Raw genomic sequence first — 15648 nt, 5'->3', positions numbered from 1 at the left:
CACCGTCCTCATCTCAGTCTTCCGCATCCATTCCAGCAGCAGCAGAGAGCGGAAGAGCACCACACGCTCGCCATGGACACGTGGCACATCTTCCTCGGTTCGATCCTCTTCGCCATCCCGCTGATCCTACTCCTCCGCGGCCGCAAGGGCGGCCGGCTCCGCGTCCCGCCGGGCCCGCCGTCCTTGCCGGTGCTCGGCAGCGTGGTGTGGCTGAACAACTCGCTCGCCGACGTGGAGCCCCTGCTCCGGCGCCTCTTCTCGCGCTACGGCCCCATCGTGTCCCTGCGCGTGGGGTCCCGCCTCTCCATCTTCGTCGCCGACCGCCGCCTCGCCCACGCGGCGCTCGTCGAGCGCGGCGCCACGCTCGCGGACCGCCCCGCCCTCCCTTCGCTCAAGCTGCTGGGAGAGAACAACAACACCATCACGCGCGCCAGCTACGGGCCCGTCTGGCGCCTCCTGCGCCGCAACCTCGTCTCCGAGACGCTGCACCCGTCCCGCGTCCGACTCTTCGCGCCCGCGCGCTCCTGGGTGCGCCGCGTGCTCGCCGAGAAGCTGCGTGATGAGTCGTCGTCCGGCGGCGCGGCCGTCGTGGAGACGTTCCAGTACGCCATGTTCTGCCTCCTCGTGCTCATGTGCTTCGGTGAGCGGCTCGACGAGGCCACGGTCCGCGCGATCGCTGCCGCCCAGCGCGAACTGCTCATCTACAGGTCGAGGAAGATGCCCATCTTCTCCTTCCTGCCGTCGGTGACCAAGCATCTCTACCGCGACCGCCTCCAGACCGTGCACGCCATGCAGCGGCGGAAGAAGGACCTGTTCGTGCCGCTGATCAACGCTCGGCGGGAGTACAGGAAAAGCGGCGGCGAGCCCAAGAAAGAGAGCACGTTCGAGCACTCCTACGTCGACGCCCTGCTCGACATAAAGCTCCCCGAGGAGGGAAACCGCCCGCTGACCGACGACGAGATGATCAACCTCTGTTCCGAGTTCCTGGACGCCGGGACCGACACCACCTCCACCGGGTTGCAGTGGATCATGGCCGAGCTGGTCAAGAACCCGGCCATCCAGGAGAAGCTCTACAAAGAGATCAGTGCCACGAAGGGGGACGACCAGGACGAGGTCTCGGAGGAGGACGTCCACAAGATGCCGTACCTCAAGGCGGTGGTCCTCGAGGGCCTCCGGAAGCACCCACCGGCGCACTTCGTGCTACCGCACAAGGCGGCGGAAGACATGGAAATCGGCGGGTACCTGATTCCCAAGGGGGCGACGGTGAACTTCATGGTGGCCGAGATGAGCAGGGACGAGCGGGAGTGGGAGAAGCCAACGGAGTTCGTGCCGGAGCGGTTCCTGCCAGGCGGCGCGGGCGAAGCTGTGGATGTGACCGGCAACCGGGAGATCAAGATGATGCCGTTCGGCGTGGGCCGGAGGATCTGCGCCGGGCTGGGCATCGCCATGCTCCACCTGGAGTACTTCGTGGCCAACATGGTGAGGGAGTTCGAGTGGCAGGAGGTCGCCGGCGAGGAGGTGGACTTCGCCGAGAAGAACGAGTTCACCGTCGTCATGAAGAAGCCGCTGCGCCCACGCCTCGTGCCCCGAAGGGCCTGAGACAAAGTCCATCTCCATCAGCCAGTAGTCAAATCCGACCAATAGTCCACTCCTATCGCTTCGGTCGTTCTTGTTTAGTTACTCCATGTTGATAATGGTTAATTCGTTGCTGTACGATGGAATATTACTAGTGCCGCTTTCGAGAAATTGAGGTGTTTACCACTGTCTACTGGTTCGTGCTGCGTGTTTACTACTCCAGCAATTGATTCTTCGTTCAGAGGCCGGTTACATATGTTAGTTGATTGAGCAAGCAAGAGCACAGATTTCCTGCCTGGTTGAATTTCCTGGTCCAGATGGAGCTTGTTGACACGGATGCGCGAGAGCTCGGAAAGCGTGACATGAGTGGATGAGGCAGGAGGCAGTGCTCGTAGGCACGATAAGTCTCCGAGAAAGAGAGGAAGGCGGGGCAGAGATATCTCCGGAGTGTTGATGACAAGTACTCCTAGTTTGTTAAAAAAAAAATACTCCCCTCCAATGCATATTACTCGTCGTTCATCCGTTTGAGAAAAAGTAATATGGTTCGGGAGGGAGTATACAACTCCGGGCATGTGAAGATTTTTTGAAGAAAAGTTAAAATAGATGTATCCGTCCAAGATAACTTTGTTTCCGCCAGCATGCTACTTGGGTGACTTCAGTTCTGACTAGTGTTAACGCTACTTTATTTGCATCCTGTATTAGAGTTAACCTGAGTGTTGTCATGGAAGTGATATATATACTCCGCAAATGAATCTTCTTCGTTGGACCCTGTGACTAGATTTCATTTGGTCAACTCAATTTTTTTTTAATAAAGACAACCAAAGGCATCTTAAATCCGACTAATATCGAAGAAAACAAAGGCTAACACCATGGCTAGACAACAGGACGTAGAACAACACGTAAAAAAAAGTAAAATTACATTAAGGGTGGGTTTGGTTGCAAAGTATTTTCAAAGTATTTCAAGAATACCACAGTATTTTGAAAAACTATGGTTTCAAATACTTTGAAGTGTTTGGCTCTAGTTAAAGTGGCACCATTATAAACCATAGCATGCACAAAACTGTGGTAATTTTGCTGTTTTAAAAAAAAGAGGCAAGGACCTCTTTTTTTAAAACTGAGAAACACAACAAAAGATCTCTCATGCGGTCAGTAAATACAACAATGTATATTTTGATTGCCAAACATGGCACTATCTTAGTAGTACTTTGAAAACTGACATTTTCAGATACTACAGTCTTTGTTGTCAACGGTATAAAAAACTGTTGGAGATATGCCCTAGAGGCAATCATGTGATGATGATATTTCCTTATGTATTCATGAGTCCTTGTATTGTCCTTGAACATCATCAATGATATGTATCAATAAGTATGTGACTTGTTTGTGGAACTATGTATTGTATGATGATTGTTTTAATGGTCCCTAGTTGATAAGGTTATGCGGACACATATCCTTGACTAGTATACGACTCGGTTGATGACTATGTTTCACAAGTCATGTGCATGGAGATGCTAAACCGATAGTATGGGCTCGGGGATGGAGATCACCGAGCCGGACAGACCCACTTTGAGATGCAGCGAGATATAGTCATCTGTTAGTCTCAAGTGCAATGTCTATGCCATGTCCTAGACCTGAGGTCCTCGCATGTTCTCGGGATGAGGATCGACTCACTTAGGGTCTATCAAACGCTACTCCGTAACTGGGTAGTTATAAAGGTAGCTTTCAGGTGAGTCGTGAGACATGCCGCGAGACATGGTTAACCAAGATGGAATTTGCCCATCCTATTTGGAGAGATATTCTCTGGGCCCTCTCGAGTGATCAGATTCGGAAAGCATGGCCATGCGACTTGGGTTAAGTGTTAACCCAGTTCGGGAATCTGTATCATGGTTTCGAGAAGAGAGGTCGAGCTAACACAAGGGTGACAAGTACTCGCCTTGAGCTTGACAACAAATATCGTGAGGCAAAAGGAATGTTGCATATGCCACATTGTTGAGGTTCGTCAAACGACTTTACGCCCACATGGGAGTTGGCACGTTCTGCTAGGAGCCGCTACCAACTATCGACTCTGGTCGTGTTCATGTGTATGTGAACCTATAGAGTCACACACTTAAGGGGCTGCAGCCCATTCGGATTGGATCTGAGTGGAAAATGGATGTGGAATCCTAGTGGGCTCAAGTGTTGAGCCCACCTCGGAGGTCTATATAAAGGGGAGTGGGCACACCACTTAGGGTTGATCGGATTGAACCCTGGTTAGCCACCGCCACTCCCCATGCCCGTGCCGCACAACCGGACCTAGCAGTCCGCCGCTCGACGTTGCTCCCCGTACGTGTGGATACCTTGGAGGCATCGCATCTGCGGTGCTTGGACGAACCGTTCGAGGGAACCGCGAGGTGCCGTTGGCGGGAGATCACCGTTCACAGGTCTTCGCTGTTCGCGCGAGATCGACAACGCGAGGAGGAGACAGCCTGGGAGATCGGCTACACGCATCACCAACTCTACTTCCGTTGTGGTGACTGCGCGTCTAGTGGTAAACCCGATCCCGTGATCTATTTCCAGCAGCATGATCTTGGATGCGCGGTAGAAAATTTTATTTGGCGCTAGCGTAGCGTACCACGTGTTCCAACAGTGGTATCAGAGCCTCCGCTGTGTGGTAATAGATTCGATGATATGCATATGAGATATGTAGATCGGTTCAGGTGCGGGTCGATGAGATCGGTCGCGCATGTCAGTGTTGAAGGTTGGTTTCGTGATCTTGTTTCCGTGATCGTGATGCAGAGGTCGTGACACGACTTACCCCTACCGGTCGGTTATCCGCCATCGGGGTAGACAGTGGAACGTAAATCCGGATGTAGCACGCGAAGATCAATGAGATTGATCGAATCGGAACATAGATCAACACCTTGGAAATGTGATTTCCGCGGTGCTGAAATCTGTTGGAGCGGTCTCGGTAAAACAACTGTAACTTTTGCATACGAACTCCGATTTTGCTCCACGACCTGTCAAACTGAAGCTAACAAAAAGTTAGATTAGCGGCGAAATCTGGAACAGGATTTCAACGCTTCTGGCTAGGCCAAAATCCGCTTGGAAGATAGAGTTTCAGGAGGTTTTATCTTCGGAGGTAGAACGTCTGACTCATTTTTGTAGGGAATGACTGTGATTTGGTATAGCCCATGTATGTTGCTTGTATATTATTGTTTCATGACCTGCGTGTCATGAGTGCGGCAACCGGCAGGAGCCATATGGTTGTCCCATTATTGTATTAATGACCTGCGTGTCAACATGAGAAGCCATGTAATGTAATTTACTTTCAGTAGCTATTAGTTTTTAATAGCATAGTATTTTATGTAACACTTGGCGGTTGACACCATGGCGTGGAGATGGAGATCACCACGAGGACAACCATACATGGGCAGACTGTGCACGTGGAGATGGAGATCACCACGCGCTGTGAAAAGGGGCTATACCATATCACACATACATAAACTGCCTGTGAAAGTTTATCCCTTTTATGCACCCTTCCTTTTGCAAGGTAGATGTTTTAAGTAGGGTGATCCCTCAAAGAATGTCAAGTAAAAATGCCTCCCCAAATGCTGCACCTTCACATGTCAAGTATATTTAGTGGCGGGCCTATGAAATTAGGGTGCCACTAGATCTCCTTGAAGTGATGGGTTTGTGTCGGACACTTACACGTGGAGCATTGGTTGACTTGTCGTGGCTATCAAAACAGTTTTGGGCTACGAGGCATAGGAGTTGGCGAGGCATGAGATGTCCCCAACAACAAGAGTCGTATGGAGATACGATTAGCAAGAGTTGCTTACCGAGTGATCTTGTCCTCTAGCGGTGATGCAAAAGCTCACTAGTTGACATGTTGATCTTGGATCTTGAATCACTAAGTATCAACCGAGGGATGTGTTGGGGAACGTAGTAATTTCAAAAAATTTCCTACACACATGCAAGATCATGGTGATGCATAGCAACGAGAGGGGAGAGTGTTGTCCACGTACCCTCGTAGACCGATAGCGGAAGCGGTTCACACAACGCGGTTGATGTAGTCGTACGTCTTCACGATCCGACCGATCAAGTACCGAACGCACGGCACCTCCGAGTTCAGCACACGTTCAGCTCGATGATGTCCCTCGAACTCCGATCCAGCCGAGTGTTGAGGGAGAGTTTCGTCAGCACGACGGCGTGGTGACGATGATGATGTTCTACCGACGCAGGGCTTCGCCTAAGCACCGCTACGATATTATCGAGGTGTAATATGGTGGAAGGGGGCACCGCACACGGCTAAAAGATCGTTGATCAATTGTGTGTTGAGAGGTGCCCCCCTGCCCCCGTATATAAAGGAGCAAGGGGAGGCCGCCGGCCAAGGGAGGAGAGGCGCGCCAGGAGGAGTCCTACTCCTACCGGGAGTAGGACTCCCCCCTTTCCATGTTGGACTAGGAGAGGAAGGGGGAAAAGGTGGAGGGGAGGAAGGAAGGGGGGGCGCCGCCCCTTCTCCTTGTCCTATTCGGACTGGGGGGGAGGGGCGCGCGGCCCTGCCCTGGCCTCCTCTCCTCTCTTCCACCTAGGCCCAATAAGGCCCATTAAGTTACCGGGGGGTTCCGGTAACCTCCCGGTACTCCGGAAAAATCCCGATTTCACCCGGAACACTTCCGATGTCCAAACATAGGCTTCCAATATATCAATCTTTATGTCTCGACCATTTCGAGACTCCTCGTCATGTCCGTGATCACATCTGGGACTCCGAACAACCTTCGGTAAATCAAAACATATAAACTCATAATATAACTGTCATCGTAAAGCGTGCGGACCCTACGGGTTCGAGAACTATGTAGACATGACCGAGACACCTCTCCGGTCAATAACCAATAGCGGAACCTGGATGCTCATATTGGTTCCCACATATTCTACGAAGATCTTTATCGGTCAGACCGCATAACAACATACGTTGTTCCTTTTGTCATCGGTATGTTACTTGCCCGAGATTCGATCGTCGGTATCTCGATACCTAGTTCAATATCGTTACCGGCAAGTCTCTTTACTCGTTCCGTAATACATCATCCCGCAACTAACTCATTAGTTACAATGCTTGCAAGGCTTATATTGATGTGTATTACTGAGTGGGCCCAGAGATACCTCTCCGACAATCGGAGTGACAAATCCTAATCTCAAAATACGCCAACCCAACAAGTACCTTTGGAGACACCTGTAGAGCACCTTTATAATCACCCAGTTACGTTGTGACGTTTGGTAGCACACAAAGTGTTCCTCCGGTAAACGGGAGTTGCATAATCTCATAGTCATAGGAACATGTATAAGTCATGAAGAAAGCAATAGCAACATACTAAACGATCGAGTGCTAAGCTAACGGAATGGGTCAAGTCAATCACATCATTCTCCTAATGATGTGATCCCGTTAATCAAATGACAACTCATGTCTATGGCTAGGAAACATAACCATCTTTGATCAATGAGCTAGTCAAGTAGAGGCATACTAGTGACACTCTGTTTGTCTATGTATTCACACATGTATTATGTTTCCGGTTAATACAATTCTAGCATGAATAATAAACATTTATCATGATATAAGGAAATAAATAATAACTTTATTATTGCCTCTAGGGCATATTTCCTTCAGTCTCCCACTGGAACTAGAGTCAATAATCTAGATTACACAGTAATGATTCTTACACCCATGGAGTCTTGGTGCTGATCATGTTTTGCTCGTGGAAGAGGCTTAGTCAACGGGTCTGCAACATTCAGATCCGTATGTATCTTGCAAATTTCTATGTCTACCACCTGGACTAAATCCTGGATGGAATTGAAGCGTCTTTTGATGTGCTTGGTTCTCTTGTGAAATCTGGATTCCTTTGCTAAAGCAATTGCACCAGTATTGTCACAAAAGATTTTCATTGGTCCCGATGCACTAGGTATGACACCTAGATCGGATATGAACTCCTTCATCCAAACTCCTTCATTTGCTGCTTCCGAAGCAGCTATGTACTCCGCTTCACACGTAGATCCCGCCACGACACTTTGCTTAGAACTGCACCAACTGACAGCTCCACCGTTCAATGTAAACACGTATCCGGATCAGTGTCAAAGCTTGCATCAACGTAACCATTTACGATGAGCTCTTTGTCACCTCCATAAACGAGAAACATATCCTTAGTCCTTTTCAGATATTTCAGGATGTTCTTGACCGATGTCCAGTGATCCACTCCTGGATTACTTTGGTACCTCCCTGCTAAACTTATAGCAAGGCACACATCAGGTCTGGTACACATCATTGCATATATGATAGAGCCTATGGCTGAAGCATAGGGAACATATTTCATCTTCTCTCTATCTTCTGCAATGGTCGGGCATTGAGTCTTACACAATCTCACACCTTGTAATACAGGCAAGAACCCTTTCTTTGCTTGATCCATTTTGAATTTCTTCAAAACTTTGTCAAGGTATGTGCTTTGTGAAAGTCCAATTAAGCGTCTTGATCTATCTCTATAGATCTTGATGCCCAATATATATGCAGCTTCACCGAGGTCTTTCATTGAAAAACTCGTATTCAAGTATCCCTTTATGCTATCCAGAAATTCTATATCATTTCCAATTAACAATATGTCATCCACATATAATATCAGAAATGCTACTGAGCTCCCACTCACTTTCTTGTAAATACAGGCTTCTCCAAAAGTCTGTATAAAACCAAATGCTTTGATCACACTATCAAAGCGTTTATTCCAACTCCGAGAGGCTTGCACCAGTCCATAAATGGATCGCTGGAGCTTGCACACTTTGTTAGCTTCCTTTGGATCGACAAAACCTTCCGGTTGCATCATATACAACTCTTCTTCCAGAAATCCATTCAGGAATGCAGTTTTGACATCCATTTGCCAAATTTCATAATCATAAAATGCGGCAATTGCTAACATGATTCGGACAGACTTAAGCATCGCTACGGGTGAGAAGGTCTCATCGTAGTCAATCCCTTGAACTTGTCGAAAACCTTTCGTAACAAGTCGAGCTTTATAGACAGTAATATTACCGTCAGCGTCAGTCTTCTTCTTGAAGATCCATTTATTTTCAATGGCTTGCCGATCATCGGGCAAGTCAACCAAAGTCCATACTTTGTTCTCATACATGGATCCCATCTCGGATTTCATGGCCTCAAGCCATTTTGCGGAATCTGGGCTCACTATTGCTTCTTCATAGTTCGTAGGTTCGTCATGGTAAAGTAACATAACCTCCAGAACAGGATTACCGTACCACTCTGGTGCGGATCTTAATCTGGTTGACCTACGAGGTTCAGTAATAACTTGATCTGAAGTTTCATGATCATTATCATTAACTTCCTCACTAATTGGTGTAGGTGTCGCAGAAACTGGTTTCTGTGATGATCTACTTTCCAATAAGGGAGCAGGTACAGTTACCTCATCAAGTTCTACTTTCCTCCCACTCACTTCTTTCGAGAGAAACTCCTTCTCTAGAAAGGATCCATTCTTAGCAACGAATGTCTTGCCTTCGGATCTGTGATAGAAGGTGTACCCAACAGTCTCCTTTGGGTATCCTATGAAGACACATTTCTCCGATTTAGGTTCGAGCTTATCAGGTTGAAGTTTCTTCACATAAGCATCGCAACCCCAAACTTTAAGATATGACAACTTTGGTTTCTTGCCAAACCATAGTTCATAAGGTGTCGTTTCAACGGATTTTGATGGTGCCCTATTTAGAGTGAATGCAGCCGTCTCTAAAGCATAACCCCAAAACGATAGCGGTAAATCAGTAAGAGACATCATAGATCGCACCATATCTAATAAAGTACGATTACGACGTTCGGACACACCATTACGTTGTGGTGTTCCGGGTGGCGTGAGTTGCGAAACTATTCCGCATTGTTTCAAATGTAGGCCAAACTCGTAACTCAAATATTCTCCTCCACGATCTGATCGTAGAAACTTTATTTTCTTGTTACGATGATTTTCAACTTCGCTCTGAAATTCTTTGAACTTTTCAAATGTTTCAGACTTATGTTTCATTAAGTAGATATACCCATATCTGCTCAAATCATCTGTGAAGGTGAGAAAATAACGATATCCGCCACGAGCCTCAACATTCATCGGACCACATACATCTGTATGTATGATTTCCAACAAATCAGTTGCTCTCTCCATAGTTCCGGAGAACGGTGTTTTAGTCATCTTGCCCATGAGACACGGTTCGCAAGTACCAAGTGATTCATAATCAAGTGATTCCAAAAGTCCATTATGGAGTTTCTTCATGCGCTTTACACTGATATGACCTAAACGGCAGTGCCACAAATAAGTTGCACTATCATTATCAACTCTGCATCCTTTGGCTTCAATATTATGAATATGTGTATCACTACTATCGAGATTCAACAAAAATAGACCACTCTTCAAGGGTGCATGACCATAAAAGATATTATTCATATAAATAGAACAACCATTATTCTCTGATTTAAATGAATAACCGTCTCGCATCAAACAAGATCCAGATATAATGTTCATGCTCAACGCTGGCACCAAATAACAATTATTTAGGTCTAATACTAATCCCGAAGGTAGATGTAGAGGTAGCGTGCCGACCGTGATCACATCAACTTTGGAACCATTTCCCACGCGCATCGTTACCTCGTCCTTAGCCAATCTTCGCTTAATCTATAGCCCCTGTTTTGAGTTGCAAATATTAGCAACAGAACCTGTATCAAATACCCAGGTGCTACTGCGAGTATTAGTAAGGTACACATCAATAACATGTATATCACATATACCTTTGTTAACCTTGCCGTCCTTCTTATCCGCCAAATACTTGGGGCAGTTCCGCTTCCAGTGACCAGTCTGCTTGCAGTAGAAGCACTCAGTTTCAGGCTTAGGTCCAGACTTGGGTTTCTTCTCCTGAACAGCAACTTGTTTGTTGTTCTTCTTGAAGTTCCCCTTCTTCTTCCCTTTGCCCTTTTTCTTGAAACTAGTGGTCTTATTGACCATCAACACTTGATGCTCCTTTTTGATTTCTACCTCCGCTTCCTTTAGCATTGCGAAGAGCTCGGGAATTGTCTTATTCATCCCTTGCATGTTATAGTTCATCACGAAGCTCTTATAGATTGGTGGCAGTGATTGAAGAATTCTGTCAATGACGCTATCATCCGGAAGATTAACTCCCAGTTGAATCAAGTGATTATTATACCCAGACATTTTGAGTATATGCTCACTGACAGAACTATTCTCTTCCATCTTGCAGCTGTAGAACTTATTAGAGACTTCATATCTCTCAATCCGGGCATTTGCTTGAAATATTAACTTCAACTCCTGGAACATCTCATATGCTCCATGACGTTCAAAGCGTCGTTGAAGACCCGGTTCTAAGCCGTAAAGCATGGCACACTGAACTATCGAGTAGTCATCAGCTTTGCTCTGCCAGACGTTCATAACTTCTGGTGTTGCTCTTGCAGGAGGCCTGGCACCTAGCGGTGCTTCCAGGACGTAATTCTTCTGTGCAGCAATGAGGATAATCCTCAAGTTATGGACCCAGTCCGTGTAATTGCTACCATCATCTTTCAACTTTGCTTTCTCAAGGAACGCATTAAAATTCAACGGAACAACAGCACGGGCCATCTATCTACAATTAACATAGACAAGCAAGATACTATCAGGTACTAAGTTCATGATAAATTTAAGTTCTATTAATCATATTACTTAAGAACTCCCACTTAGATAGACATCTCTCTAATCATCTAAGTGATTACGTGATCCAAATCAACTAAACCATGTCCCATCATCACGTGAGATGGAGTAGTTTCAATGGTGAACATCACTATGTTGATCATATCTACTATATGATTCACGCTCGACCTTTCGGTCTCCGTGTTCCGAGGCCATATCTGCATATGCTAGGCTCGTCAAGTTTAACCTGAGTATTCTGCGTGTGCAACTGTTTTGCACCCGTTGTATTTGAACGTAGAGCCTATCACACCCGATCATCACGTGGTGTCTCAGCACGAAGAACTTTTGCAACGGTGCATACTCAGGGAGAACACTTTTATCTTGAAATTTTAGTGAGAGATCATCTTATAATGCCATCATCATCTTGTGCTTGTGGTCTCCATCTCCGAAGCACCGTCATGATCACCATCGTCACCGGCGCGACACCTTGATCTCCATCTTAGCATCGTTCTCGTCTCGCCAACTATTGCTTTTACGACTATCGCTACCGCTTAGTGATAAAGTAAAACAATTACATGGCGATTGCATTGCATACAATAAAGCGACAACCATATGGCTCCTGCCAGTTGCCGATAACTCGGTTACAAAACATGATCATCTCATACAATAAAATATAGCATCATGTCTTGACCATATCACATCACAACATGCCCTGCAAAAACAAGTTAGACGTCCTCTACTTTGTTGTTGCAAGTTTTACGTGGCTGCTACGGGCTTAGCAAGAAGCGTTCTTACCTACGCATCAAAACCACAATGATAGTTTGTCAAGTTGGTGCTGTTTTAACCTTCGCAAGGACCGGGCGTAGCCACACTCGGTTCAAATAAAGTGAGAGAGACAGACACCCGCCAGTCACCTTTAAGCAACGAGTGCTCGCAACGGTGAAACCAGTCTCGCGTAAGCGTACGAGTAATGTCGGTCCGGGCCGCTTCATCTCACAATACCGCTGAACCAAAGCATGACATGCTGGTAAGCAGTATGATTTATATCGCCCATAACTCACTTGTGTTCTACTCATGCATAACATCAACGCATAAAACCAGGCTCTGATACCACTGTTGGGGAACGTAGTAATTTCAAAAAAATTCCTACGCACACGCAAGATCATGGTGATGCATAGCAACGAGAGGGGAGAGTGTTGTCCACGTACCCTCATAGACCGATAGTGGAAGCGTTAACACAACGCGGTTGATGTAGTCGTACGTCTTCACGATCCGACCGATCAAGTACCGAACGCACGGCACCTCCGAGTTCAGCACACGTTCAGCTCGATGATGTCCCTCGAACTCCGATCCAGCTGAGTGTTGAGGGAGAGTTTCGTCAGCACGACGGCGTGGTGACGATGATGATGTTCTACCGACGCAGGGCTTCGCCTAAGCACCGCTACGATATTATCGAGGTGTAATATGGTGGAGGGGGCACCGCACACGGCTAAAAGATCGTTGATCAATTGTGTCTTGAGAGGTGCCCCCTGCCCCCGTATATAAAGGAGCAAGGGGGAGGCCACCGGCCAAGGGAGGAGAGGCGCGCCAGGAGGAGTCCTACTCCTACCGGGAGTAGGACTCCCCCCTTTCCATGTTGGACTAGGAGAGGAAGGGGGAAAAGGTGGAGGGGAGGAAGGAAGGGGGGGCGCCGCCCCCTTCTCCTTGTCCTATTCGGACTGGGGGGGGGAGGGGCGCGCGGCCCTGCCCTGGCCTCCTCTCCTCTCTTCCACCTAGGCCCAATAAGGCCCATTAAGTTACCGGGGGGTTCCGGTAACCTCCCGGTACTCCGAAAAATCCTGATTTCACCCGGAACACTTCCGATGTCCAAACATAGGCTTCCAATATATCAATCTTTATGTCTCGACCATTTCGAGACTCCTCGTCATGTCCGTGATCACATCCGGGACTCCGAACAACCTTCGGTACATCAAAACATATAAACTCATAATATAACTGTCATCGTAACGTTAAGCGTGCGGACCCTACGGGTTCGAGAACTATGTAGACATGACCGAGACACCTCTCCGGTCAATAACCAATAGCGGAACCTGGATGCTCATATTGGTTCCCACATATTCTACGAAGATCTTTATCGGTCAGACCGCATAACAACATACGTTGTTCCCTTTGTCATCGGTATGTTACTTGCCCGAGATTCGATCGTCGGTATCTCGATACCTAGTTCAATCTCGTTACCGGCAAGTCTCTTTACTCGTTCCGTAATACATCATCCCGCAACTAACTCATTAGTTAAAATGCTTGCAAGGCTTATATTGATGTGTATTACTGAGTGGGCCCAGAGATACCTCTCCGACAATCGGAGTGACAAATCCTAATCTCAAAATACGCCAACCCAACAAGTACCTTTGGAGACACCTGTAGAGCACCTTTATAATCACCCAGTTACGTTGTGACATTTGGTAGGACACAAAGTGTTACTCCGGTAAACGGGAGTTGCATAATCTCATAGTCATAGGAACATGTATAAGTCATGAAGAAAGCAATAGCAACATACTAAACGATCGAGTGCTAAGCTAACGGAATGGGTCAATTCAATCACATCATTCTCCTAATGATGTGATCCCGTTAATCAAATGACAACTCATGTCTATGGCTAGGAAACATAACCATCTTTGATCAACGAGCTAGTCAAGTAGAGGCATACTAGTGACACTCTGTTTGTCTATGTATTCACACATGTATTATGTTTCCGGTTAATACAATTCTAGCATGAATAATAAACATTTATCATGATATAAGGAAATAAATAATAACTTTATTATTGCCTCTAGGGCATATTTCCTTCAGGATGTTGATTTTAGTGGGAGTAATGATCTTATTAAAATGTTTAATATGAATTACTCTTCATGAATACATGTCTTAGTGTTTTGCATATTTCTGTTGTAGATCAATGGCACCACCTGCTCAAGTTACCCCTTTTGCGTTGAAATCAATCCTGGAAAAAGATAAATTGAATGGAACAAACTTTACGACCTGGTATAGAAACCTGAGAATTGTTCTTAGGCATGAGAAAAAGGAACAAGTTCTAGAGAATCCGCTTCCAGAGGAACCTGCCGATAATGCTAATGCCACAGCCAGAAATGCCTACCAGAAACTCGTTGATGAATCAAACGAGATCAGCTATCTCATGCTGACTTCTATGGAGCCCGATCTGCAGCAGCAGTTCGAAAATATTGAGGCTTTCGATATGATCGAGAACCTTAAGAGCATGTTTCAAATGCAGGCTAGGACCGAAAGGTTCAACGTCTGGCGATCCTTGATGGATTGTAAGCTGTAAGAGGGTGATCCACTGAGCCCGCATGTGATCAAGATGATCGGGTACGTGCAAGCTCTGGATAGGTTGGGCTTCCCACTTGGGGATGAGTTGTCCACAGATACAATTCAGGGTTCTCTTCCGGACAGCTATGGGCCATTCATCTCGAACTACCATATGCATGGGATGGAAAAGAAGCTCACTGAATTGCATGGGATGCTCAAAGTGGCAGAGCAGGATATCAAGAAAGGTACACATCATCAGGTGTTGATGGTGCAGAACTCGGCTAAGTTCAAGAAGAGCTGGTCCAAGAAAAAGGCTAAGGCAAAGGGCAAAGATAAGGAGGCAACTCCAACTACAGCCGCTGCGCCTAAGTCAGGGACGGCTTCGGGGAGTATTTGCTTTCATTGCAAGGAACCCGGACACTGGAAAAGGAACTGTAGCAAGTGGCTTGCCGAGAAGGGCAAGAAGACTGGAAGTATGACTTCTTCTTCAGGTACACTTGTTGTATATGTTATAGACATTTATCTTGCTGATGTTTCTAGTAGCTCTTGGTTATATGATACCGGATCGGTTGTTCACATATGCAACTCGATGCAGGGGCTAAGCAGAACTAGGAATGTCGCAAGAGGAGAAGTTGACATTCGCGTCGGGAATAAAGCAAGAGTTGCTGCATTGGCCGTGGGCACTATGCAACTTAATTTACCTTCAGGATTTGTAATGGAACTTGATAATTGTTATTATGTTCCTGCTTTGAGTCAAAACATTATTTCTGCCTCATGTTTGATGAGACAAGGTTATGAATTCAGTATTAAGGACAATGGTTGTTCTATTTACTTGAATAATATGTTCCATGGCTTTGCACCCGTTGTAAATGGGTTATTTATCCTAGATCTTGAAGGTGAATCAGTCTATAACATAAATGTCAAGAGGCATAAGCCTAATGAGATAAATCCGACTTACATCTGGCATTGTCGACTAGGACACATTAGTCAAAAGCGCATGAAGAAGCTCCATGATGATGGAATTCTAACTTCGTTTGAGTTTGAATCATTCGAGACATGCGAGTCTTGCCTA

The 15648-nt window shown here is 46.6% G+C and overlaps 1 protein-coding gene across 1 annotated transcript; it reads left to right on the top strand.

Moving 5' to 3' along the window:
* Positions 1–1768, top strand: LOC123181288 (cytochrome P450 89A2). The gene has a single exon (XM_044593545.1). The coding sequence runs from the start codon at positions 73–75 to the stop codon at positions 1597–1599; it is 1527 nt and encodes a 508-aa protein (XP_044449480.1). The 5' UTR covers positions 1–72; the 3' UTR covers positions 1600–1768.
* The last annotated feature ends 13880 nt before the right edge of the window (positions 1769–15648 follow it).

The sequence above is a fragment of the Triticum aestivum genome, chromosome 1D (genome assembly GCF_018294505.1).
Source record: "Triticum aestivum cultivar Chinese Spring chromosome 1D, IWGSC CS RefSeq v2.1, whole genome shotgun sequence".
Lineage (NCBI taxonomy): Eukaryota > Viridiplantae > Streptophyta > Magnoliopsida > Poales > Poaceae > Triticum > Triticum aestivum.
This window is presented reverse-complemented; position numbering and strand designations above follow the sequence as displayed.

What these genes read in the sequence shown, in the direction of transcription:
- LOC123181288 (XM_044593545.1), top strand. Translation starts at nt 73, where the DNA reads ATGGACACGTGGCACATCTTCCTCGGTTCGATCCTCTTCGCCATCCCG.